The 11,073-nt window shown below is 31.6% G+C and overlaps 1 protein-coding gene across 1 annotated transcript in view; it reads right to left on the bottom strand.

Moving 5' to 3' along the window:
• The window catches only part of LOC134245747 (uncharacterized), a 61,531-nt gene extending 50,694 nt beyond the window's left edge, over nucleotides 1–10,837 (bottom strand). Inside the window, exons 1-7 of the mRNA XM_062728004.1 lie at nucleotides 10,733–10,837; nucleotides 9,544–9,767; nucleotides 9,228–9,413; nucleotides 8,963–9,114; nucleotides 8,101–8,318; nucleotides 7,610–7,691; nucleotides 2,013–2,171 (exon numbers count right to left, since the gene is read on the bottom strand). Of these exons, the coding sequence (XP_062583988.1) occupies nucleotides 2,013–2,171; nucleotides 7,610–7,691; nucleotides 8,101–8,318; nucleotides 8,963–9,114; nucleotides 9,228–9,413; nucleotides 9,544–9,767; nucleotides 10,733–10,837 (1,126 nt within the window). The remainder of the gene's footprint in view (nucleotides 1–2,012; nucleotides 2,172–7,609; nucleotides 7,692–8,100; nucleotides 8,319–8,962; nucleotides 9,115–9,227; nucleotides 9,414–9,543; nucleotides 9,768–10,732) is intronic.
• Between the last annotated feature and the right edge of the window lie 236 nt (nucleotides 10,838–11,073).

Below are 11,073 nucleotides of genomic sequence, written 5' to 3' on the forward strand. Positions count from 1 at the left end.
AAGCAATACCAAGTTTAAAACAAATATTTAATGACCAAACATAAAAACAGTGGTATAAGTATGTGAGAGTTTGTGTGCGTACAAATCATCTGGTATGTAGATGAGGTTTTCCTTTTATTAAAAAAATATACTTCATTTTGTTGTTTTTAATCGCGATTTTACGAAAGCATCGGTGTCCGATTTCGGTTTTAACAATTATAACAGAGTACTAGATTTACCGCTTTTGGCAGGTGCTACTGTTGATTTAGTAATAAATACGCATTAATGAATTCATTTTAACCAAGCAAATGTTCATGAAAAGTTTGAATAAAATCTGTGCATCGGTAAAAAAGAAATTGCTAAAAATCCGGTACCGTCGGGCGTCGGGAAGACTAGATTCACCGCTTGCCGTCAGTATGTAGAGTTGTCGTTCGTATCTCTTTCAGTGTATGACGCTACACTAAAAATGAGTTCCATTACGAAAAACTTTTGAGGTTCTTTAAAATTTAGTTTTACTTTGAACGAAATCTAATATTCAAGATAAGATTACTTTATCATTACATTTACTTACATTATGAAAATTAGATCAATTCAGAATAAAATGACACGAATTATTTGTGGCGGATGTTCATGCATGTTTTCTGTTGAATATCATTGGAGTAAATCGGTCGACACAGTAGCCTCGCTTTCGGCTCTATATAATCAACACAAATTACTGCGCATGTTAAATGCGTGATGACAATGGGAGATTGAAACATAGTTCAACTCCCATAAATGAAACGTTCTTATTTTGTTATCCTGTATTCTGTCATTTTGATTAAAATGTACCACAGATGACGTCATATGTGTACATCAAGAACTTTAGAATTGATTATGTCGTGTAAAGAGAATTTGGCTAATACAACATGTACAAAGATACGTAAATGAGAGTTTAAAAACAAATATCGTGAATATTTTGTGAAATTCGTACGGAGTTCAATTAATAAAACATGTATGCTAATTTATTTTCATCGATTATATTCTCTTTCGAAGACAGTCAGCTATAAACGTATCCCGGTCGGTCATTTGTTACAAAAATAATGCAACAGAATAAACAATAATAATAAGCTGTATATTTCAAAACATAAGATTCGTACAGATGGAAAGTTTGCATCCTAAAATACTTGAAAAGTGCTGCTAGAATCCCGAGTTGAGCATGTTTTTACGAAAAGTCTCGGTTCATATGTAAAAAATTCAAAACATCGGGTAAGGTTTCGTGCGAATGTGTTGAATAATTATTTTACTGACGAGACAGTGGGATTCTAGCAGCACTTTTTAGACAGAATAAATGTTGTTCAACTACAACTCAGAGAAATTATTAAACTCCGGGGTATTGTTGTTCTGTTAGCTTTTTCATTAAGGAAAATTTCGCTATTAATAGATGTCACGTGATGCCATGGTGGTGGAGCACGTCGTTGCGTTAGACGATCTTTTACCTTTATGCAATAAATAATAATAGTTTACGTTTATCAGCGGTTTTGGTAAATTATCAAACTTAATTTTCTTTAAAAAATCTAAATTTCCCGAAAAATGACTTGTATGCTACCTTAACATACCCACGTTGATAGCTTGGACAATTATAAATTAAGAAGCAGTATTTGACAATATCACCGGAGGTGTGGATAGTGTGTGTTTACTATTCCCAATTTCCAATTCATTTCAATTTTCCATTTTATTTTAAAATTACTTAACTTTCAAAAACACCGTGCTATAAAAAATGTTTTGAATGGTCGACTATCGTTCGAATAATGCAATCGTGTGTTCGAATATTAAGGAAAATTAATATTTTGATATCCCTAGTAAACATAGAATAAAAAAGTGAACACCAAAGCCGATCGTAGAAAAGGTACATTGAAGGTTTAATAGATCACATTTTTATTCTTCTCCTTATCATAACTAAGAAATAAAGGATATGAAAACGGAATTTTTACATATAATTTTCAAAGAATAATACAAATCTCTTAAAAACTGATAAGTTAAAAGAACATTCTTACCAAAAGAGTTACGTTGTTCCTTAACTTCAATGATCTTATTCTCAGTTCTCTTCCTACTCGAAGTAGAATTACTTTGCATCTTTTGAATTTCATTCTCTGTGTTGTTTAGTTTTTGATGGAAGGTTTGGATCTCAGCCTGTAGCTTTTTAAGTTCCAAATCTATTGATAACAGAAATAAATTAGGGAAAAAAAAAAGAAAATGTTCTTATAAAGAGTATATGCAGTTAAAGGTTCTTGAGATTAAACAACAAAAAAATTTGGAAAAATAGTAAACTGAAACTGCATTTATGTGTTGTTGTATTTTACCGTGATTTTCTCCAACTTTTTTGTCAAAAGAAGTACAATAAGATTGCAGCATTTGAAGCTCTGTCTCTAATTGGTTAATTTTGTGATGAAAGAGATGCATCTCCGTCTGCAGTTTAACATCTGCCTGGTTAATTCTTCTATTGAAGGAACGCATTTCAGTTTGAAGCCTTTTGTTTTCTCGGTAGCATAAAAGTTTTTCACAGGGTTTTTTCCGCAGTTCACAAGAATGTTGAACGTTTACAATCGTGACAAGGAATAAAAAAATAGGCATTGCAATTACAACTATTAAATCCCATGTCATAGTAATATACCTTATCAACTTGAATGTTTTCCACCGCTCTCCTTTTTCTAGAAAAAGAATTTGATGTTCTTATTTCCGACGATATGATAAAATGATTATTGTATTACATGAATATAAAGGTACATATTTTACGTTAACAAGCAAGAGTCTATTTATGATATGTTAGCCAAGAAATACCTTTTATACTACTCCACTGTTCCATTTTAAGGTTCCACTCTGAGCACTAGCTATCAACGTATTTGCTATATCTAGCTTGCTTTGACAGTGCAAAGCAGTATTTTTCTTCTTATTTTTCTGTAATTTGAAACAAAATTGAATTTTTTAAAACATTAAACCGATTTCTCAAAGAGGTTTTTAAGACATAAAAAAATCTTAGGTAAGAATGAAAAAAGTCAAGAATTCTATAAACAAGATAAAAAAAGATAAATCGGATAATGCTAAAAAGGTTTTCTCGCTTAAAATTTTCGGACGATTAAGTTTTTGTCACTACGAGAAATAATAACCTCTGGAAAATTCGGTATTGAAAAATTATAATTGTGTATTTCTTGTGTATAGTTTATCACATGCGTTTTACAATTAAAATGGATTCATGCTTTTCATTTATTTCAGTGTCATATTCTTATCATTGCAGTCATCCAAGATGAGTATGATATACCCTACATTTACTGGATTTCTAAACTTTATAAACCCCCTTACAAACAAATCCTTACAGAAACGATACATTGCAGGGCCTACATGTGCTCTAACAAGCTGTTGTCTTTTTTTCCTACCTAAGGACAGATGATGCAAAAATGGATGCCTGCATTGGTACATATTTCTGCACACCGTTATGCTGCAAATGATGCAAAATTGAATTCCTAAAATATCTAAAAATTGTAAACGTTCCATTAAATCCTGTCTTTCTGTAACCATCGTCATTAATCTATACAATGAAACATATGAATATAACGATCAGTTTTTAAGAAAAAAAGTCCAAATCATTAGAGGTGGGATCTTCCAAATCATTAGAGGTGGGATCAGGTGCCATGGAGGAGTAAACATCCCCTGTCGACCGGTCATACGGTTTAATGATAAATGATCCCCAAAAATTGTTACTCTGTGTGATATGTCATCAACAAAATTACTTCGTCACAAATCACTCTGATGTTATGCGCTAGTACTCTGGAGTTAATATTAAATGGATGCTGGGTTTTTTTTATTGACATCATCTATTTAGTCTTCGAAGACCAAATCTTTTAATAAGCTGCCGATGGGCACTAAATGTGTATCTTTATTAGACTAGCTCGTTTATATCTTCCTGTTATAAGCAAAATGAATTCGAAAACGTAGATTCGAGTGAAAACAAAAACGGCTTCAAACAAGACATTTAGATTAATCAACGACGTTTTATCAATTAAAAATTGTAATTTTTATATAACCATATATTGACTCAAAGACAATAATAGATAGTTAAGATCCCACGGAGTCTGCCATTTGTGTGTTTTGCCTTCTTGTTTGTACAAATTGTTAGACATTTCATTTTGTACTAAATTTGACTAACAACAGAAACGATTATAAACTGTCAAATTTTAGGACGTATTGTGCATTCCTCAGGACAAAGAAATTAAAATGAAATAAACAGACGAAAACAAAAACTCAAGCAATTCAACTAAGCTTGTTATTAACAGTTTTACATTATGAAAACTTCAATAGAGTACATACAGCAGGTAGGAGGGGTCCGGTTTTCCTTCAAAACAATAGATTAATTTCTTTCAAATAAAACATGTAAAAATTGCAAGCATAATATACTTGTATTAATTATTAAAGTGTTAGGTAGTTAGTTTTTTTCTTCTATTTTTTCTTTTTTTTTATTTTAAATATATTCTTTGTCCTTAGGAAGGGACGGGGCGCCCTCAAAATTAAAAAAACAAATATTTTATTCTTTGTGTTGTTGGTCATATTTTGGCTGAAATGTTTCATATCAATTGTTAGGCCTTTGTTTATACTGATTTGACAAAGGCACTTGTTTTGGGAATAAATTTAAACCCATATTATGATAATAACACAAGGTATCTAACTCTCCCTTAGAATCGCGCTCATTTACACTTTCAGAGAAAAAGGTAGTGGAAACTGTTTATACCTATGCCATCTACCATATATGGCTTTCTTGTCTTTGTTTTCTTTAAACTCTATCTCCGTAAACAGCGTCAAAACTCTATTCGCCGAGTGGAAAAATCGAAATAAAGCATAAAACGGTATGTACCAGTCTCGGGCACAGAGAAAAATTAAGGAATGTGTGGGTTTAAGATTTCAATTCCAGATTTAAAATATTGCATTGAAAAAATAAAATTTCATTGTGTCTTATTTTCCATAAAAATACTACGATGTTTTCCGAAGTAATTTTAGAAACAGATTTTTAGCCAATCAAATTCTAGGTCTTATTCTTAGCCCGAGACTAGAACATACCATTCTATTGTTGAGTTTGACTTTCCACTCTGCGAGCAGAGTTTTGAAGCTGATCACGGAGATAAAAGAAAATAAAGACAAGCATGTCAGGTATGGTTGTGTAGATAAATTACCGTAGAAGACATAGGTATAAACAGTTCACCCGTGCATTTCTTTTGAAAGTGTAAATGAGCGCGATTCTAAGGGAGGGTAACTCGGTGTAAATCGGAGTCGATACCTTGTGTTATTATTATACTATGGGTCAAAATTTATTACAGAAACAGGTGCCTGTGTGATTTGTTTACGGAATATTCCGTTTACCTGATCAATATATAGGGAACGCAGCAGGTATGGCCGGTCATTAGGGGATGCTTGCACTTTCAAGCCACATGATCCAATCTATGTAATTTCCCATTGTTCGTAATTTATACCTTGTTCACGGATTTTATTTTCAATATTGACGGATGGTTAACTTTATCTTCTTCATATATAGTAATATAAGAGGTGTTAAGAAAGTTTGTTCCAAGATGAAATATTTTTCAAAAATTTACAAGTAGGAATGAACTAAAGAGATGCTCACTCCTCCATTGCACCTGATCCCACCTCTAATGTTTTGGAGGTCCTTGTTTGCTCTGCTCCTATATTTTATTGTTTTATTGACTTTGGATCTTAAAATACTGTTTCTTTTGTTATATGTTTCATTTGAAGATGAGCAGTTTGTCCACTAAAAAACCCTCAAAATGTACAACTTTGCGTTCATTAAAACATATTTACAATCGATAATGCAGAAAGGCATGAAAATGAATCCCGTGTATACTGTTTTATCCTTACAACAGGAAGGCCGACGGAGAAGCGGTTCAAATTCATTTTTTCAATAATACATTACCATTTATTTTAAGAAAAAGGCTTACCTTTGTTATATATAGGTTAGGGCAAAATCTAAATCATTTATATTTCGTTGAGCATATGTAGATAGATACGACTACACACGATTGATAAACACACAAAACGTTTAAAAACCTAGATAAGAAAATGCAAACAATCTACTTATAAATGACCTAGTAAATGATGACAATACAACTCTGCTCTTACTGATCTGATGAATTGAAAGAAAAATTACAAGATTTTTTTATTTCATAATCTCAAACAGTTATAATCAATATTTTGTGTCTGGTGTAAAATGATAAATCAATGCACAATAAATGAAAACAGCGATAAAACAGTCATGGAAATATTAGCATATTTCTGCCCCCCAACGTGCAAGAAAAATTCTGTTAACATGCAAGAAAATTATGCCAACATGCAAAGATAATTATGTAGAAAATCTTCTTACACATTTTCTTTTACATTTTGACATAAATAAGTCGCATGTCTTCATAATTATATTGGAACTTGCATCTAAAATGTCAGATACAGGCGTTAATAAGTAGATTACTCACATTTGAATGATATTTTCTGATAAAATAAGTAACTTGCATGTCACCATTGCTTGAGGACGGGTCATATTCAAAGAAATGGTGACTGAGCAGAATTTATCCGTACAAGGTTCATTGTAATATTTAAGAGTATTTGTATTAAACATTATAAACATTGATGTTACACTCAACTACATGCAATATTTATATAGTAAAATGGCTTTATAGAAAGGTTTTACTTTAGGAATTCAGTAGACAAGCAAAAAGAACTTTTATTATTTGAAATATCTATAGTTCCACTTTTTTTCCCATATTTTCTGGCATCTTTTTTTATAGGCCTACTGTATTAATTTTGGAATCATATACTAGGCATATTATTACTGAGGAATATATAACTCTTTCTATAAAGGGAATATGATGCCTTTCTTTGAATCTTTCGTCTTGTATTCTTTTCGTCAACATGTGAAACACTTGTATTTTAAGATAAATATGTTTACCACCAATATTATTTCTTAAATGCAGATAAAGGCTTATTTTTTTCTGCTTTGATTTTTTTTCCAAGAAATAATCTTTACTTTTAATTTTCTTATTTATCTATTAAATATCAGAAACCCTCTGGTTCGGTTGTAGCAACCCACTTGGCGAGAGAGTAAGTTAGAACTAAATCATATATTTTATTTCATCCTTGATATATCTGATCCATTATAAGTCGTGTTAGCAGGTTTTCCGAAACATCAGAGGTGGGTCAGGTGCCATGGAGGAGTGGGCATCACCTGCTGACCAGTCACACCCGCCGTGTGCTCCTTGTCATGATCGGGAATTCACAGAAAAATCTTCGTATATTTACGTTTCCTGGAATAACGTGTCCAGCAGGACTATTGATATATTGTGAAGACGAAAATAAACTCGATGTAGGATTATGTTTCATATGCACAACTCATTATTAAAAACAAAATACTTAATTTAAATAAAATCAGAAAACAAAGATGACTTCAGTACATTATCGTAAGGCGTAATTTTTGAAGTAAAATTTGATTTTACTTCAAAGAGACGGGAATGTCCAGAAACCTTTCAGAAGTATAATATCAGAGCAAGAATAATGGCGATGAGAGTAGTTAAAATAATCATTAAAAACGAATCCAGCGTATTGCAGATTTCTTTCCACTCTAGACTTTTCTTTGAAATTCCAATATTTCTCTGAAGATCAGTACACTCAGCAATGGGGTCCAAGACCTATAAAAATATTGTATCATAAACAAAATGCCAGAATTTTAAACTTATAAAAAGGTAAACGTCGGTTTCTGTAATCCAAAAAATACGCATAAAAGCAACATTTTCGTTATTTTCTTTTGTTCTTTTGGGATTTATTTTTGTGTTTTATTACTATTTTCATTGCCATACTTTTTGAAGATACTTATGCTACAATTTACCAAAAAAATTCATTTTTCGAATTACACGTAAAAATTAAGGACTATAGACTGTCGTTCAGATCATAAGATGAGTGATAATAAAAATAATGTGTAATAATATGCATTAGACTCTCTGATGTTTACCTGATTTAACTTGAATTCACTACACAAAATTTTAGAAATAGAAATTTAAGCATATCAAAACTCTTCCAATTAATTTTAAGATTATTTACCTGTATAAGGAACTTTAGCACCGGGATGTCTAATTCCGGATAATGTGTCATATTTCTCTCTCTTATTTCTTTTATGTTGTCATCGCAGTAGTTTGTGCAGTGAAGATAGTCCAGTTGAGACAATCCAAGAGTTGTTCTAAATAACTTTTCAAAGTCTTCGGATTCTCTTTCCTGTACTTCCAGATCTTTTTTTGTAAAGACACCAAATACTGGGATATCTGAATAAGCAAGGTAATAAAACAAATGTGTAAGTCAATATGTTCATGTACATGTATCATCATTTAACTATTATTTAGGAAACATGAACTAAAAAACATTTATTTTTCTTGTAAATGTTGAAAATCTTGAAAATACAAATTATGGGGAAAAATCAACTCTTGAAAACGCTAGGGGTAGCTCTTTATCAAACCATGAACAGGGACAATACCCCTCGGGAAAGAGTTATCGCACTCACAGCCATTGAATAAATTAGTTATAATTGTTTAATAATGAAGAAACTGAAAGCATTCATTTGGCATACAATATAGTAATGAGTTTGACATAAGCATTTCAGTAGAACATCCTAATATGAATGTATTTTCACAATTCGTTTTATACGCGTATACTGGACTTATAAATTTGATCATTTTTGTTATATCCAACTTTCAAAAACGTGAAGGATTCTGTGAAAAAACCCATAAGGGTTGCTGAGTAATGATGAGCTAAATTCAAAATTTCAGACAATATTTTCAGATCGATCAATTGTTTATGGATTTATACATTTAACCGATCATGAAAAATCGGTTATCTTAATACATGTACTTTACAATATCTTACGCATTATGTTGGGGTTTTTATTGTTGTTTTTTTTTTAAATTCACACCTCTTTTTTTGTAGAGTACTCTTGATACCGCCTGCATAAGTTGTACTGGTAAATTTCGATCTGCAGCTGAAGCAACAAAAATAACTCTGTCGAACTTTTTGCATTCTGGTGTTTCGGGATACATCTTATCCGTAAACCATTTTCCGTGTCGTCTTATGTTAAAATGTAAGAATAATTATTTTTTATAACTTGATTATAATTATTTCAAGATTTTACCGTAAAAAATTCAAAGAAACAAAAAAAAGCACAGATACACAGTAATAACCTGATTTCCCCTGCTACATTAGCAAGATGGACATTGGACGGAATTCTTCCATAAAATAAAAGGTCAAGCAGCTCATATGTCATTTCATCATTTGTATTCTGAAACCCGGCTATTTCAACAAAGTCTGGAAAATCATACTCCCGAAGTGATTTGTCGGCAGAATATAAGTATTTCTCCCTTGATATCCTAATATATTAGAAAAAAACATCCTATAACCCCTTTTCTCAAAATTAATAACTCATCTGTAATGTAGGAATTTATTATTCGTTATCTTCATATGTTTCATAAAAGAAAAGTATTTCCCTTCACGCTTTACCGATTCCCGCTTTGTGTAACTGGTAGTCCCCCAAAATCTGCTGTTCTTCTCCATTTTCGGTAGTTTCCAGTTATGCTAGTTATCATGGTGTTAATGAAGGAGGATTTTCCAGACCCAGGTGTCCCAATAACAGCCACAGTCAATGGTGCACCAGTCTTCTTTCCGATTCGCTCTTTTAACTCTTCCAGTAATTTTTGTTTCTTTTCTTCTGTATTCAAAACGACCTGTCCAATGTAATATGAAAATAATAAATTTACACAAAATTAACATGATTAAAGCAATTCGTGGCATAAAAATAAAAAAGCATTAAAGTTTCCAATGATTTCCTTTGTTACACTCTGACTACACTCTGTAATATAACATGAAATATTTTAAAGTAAAAATAATGTATAAAAAAACTAAAATCTTTTTAACGATTAAAAAACAATGGGCATAAATGACGGTTAATTTATGTTATATACGGTAATCACAGACTAAAAACAAAACTTTATGACAAACATGATTCCAACAGCTTTTCAATCGTAAGTGTCCTTTATTTATTTAGTATTTTTCCACAATCACCATATGGTATTTATGTCTTCAAAATGATTCGATACAGAAGAGCATACTTCGAGTACATTCAGTATGTAGTTAGAGGCATACAACAGACAAATAAATTTATTTTACAGGAATTACAAGAGTCAGCTTTTCCGAATTTCTATGATGCTTATAAACACCATATAAACAAAAACACCTCATTTTTATCCCGTATGTTTTATTCTAACGACGTTATGCCGGTTTACAGGAAGTTGATCCCATCTTTATTGTTTCTATAAGCCACGTTATTGTCCCGTTTACAAATTGCAACTTTTACAAGATGACAAAAAATGGTCTCTATGCGTTAGTTTTTTTTTACCCATATACGGCATTGATGTTTTCAGACTAAGGGAAATTCATAGGTATTTTTTCATGTCTACATTGCGTCATTTGTTTTCTGCATTCACATAAATACAAGAGATATATTCAATACCTTGCATTTCATGTGTATCCTATTATGTACAAGTATGATAGTTATCAAAGAATTAAAAAAAATATACCTAAAAGACTGACACATCTGTTTTATTTTTTTGATATATCTGTAGACCTTTTAGCTCAATTTTCAGATCATGTCAAGGAGCACACGGCGCATTTGACCGGTCGACATGCTTACCCCTCCATGGCGCCTGATCTCAAATGGGATGTTTTCACAAGTTCTTGTTCTTTTGTTTGTATTGTTTTCATGGACGTGAGATTGATTACTGTTCGTTATCTTCATATTCAATTTAAATATTAGTTCATTAACATCTAATGGTGTTATGGGTCAGAATAACCCTAAATGCCAGCAAAGATCAATCACACAGTTTAAACTTAACAATAATTTATTTACAGTAATATACAAATCATTAAGTACAAACTTAGCAAAAATCTAAAAATACATACATCAGAGTGTCCGTTGCTGCACACAATGTCCCAGTGAAATTATATCCCAGTAATACCTCAATGATGCTTATA

This window comes from Saccostrea cucullata, unplaced genomic scaffold (genome assembly GCF_032062105.1).
Source record: "Saccostrea cucullata isolate Sc308-1 unplaced genomic scaffold, CSIRO_AGI_Scuc_v1 ctg2231, whole genome shotgun sequence".
Taxonomy (NCBI): Eukaryota; Metazoa; Mollusca; class Bivalvia; order Ostreida; family Ostreidae; genus Saccostrea; species Saccostrea cuccullata.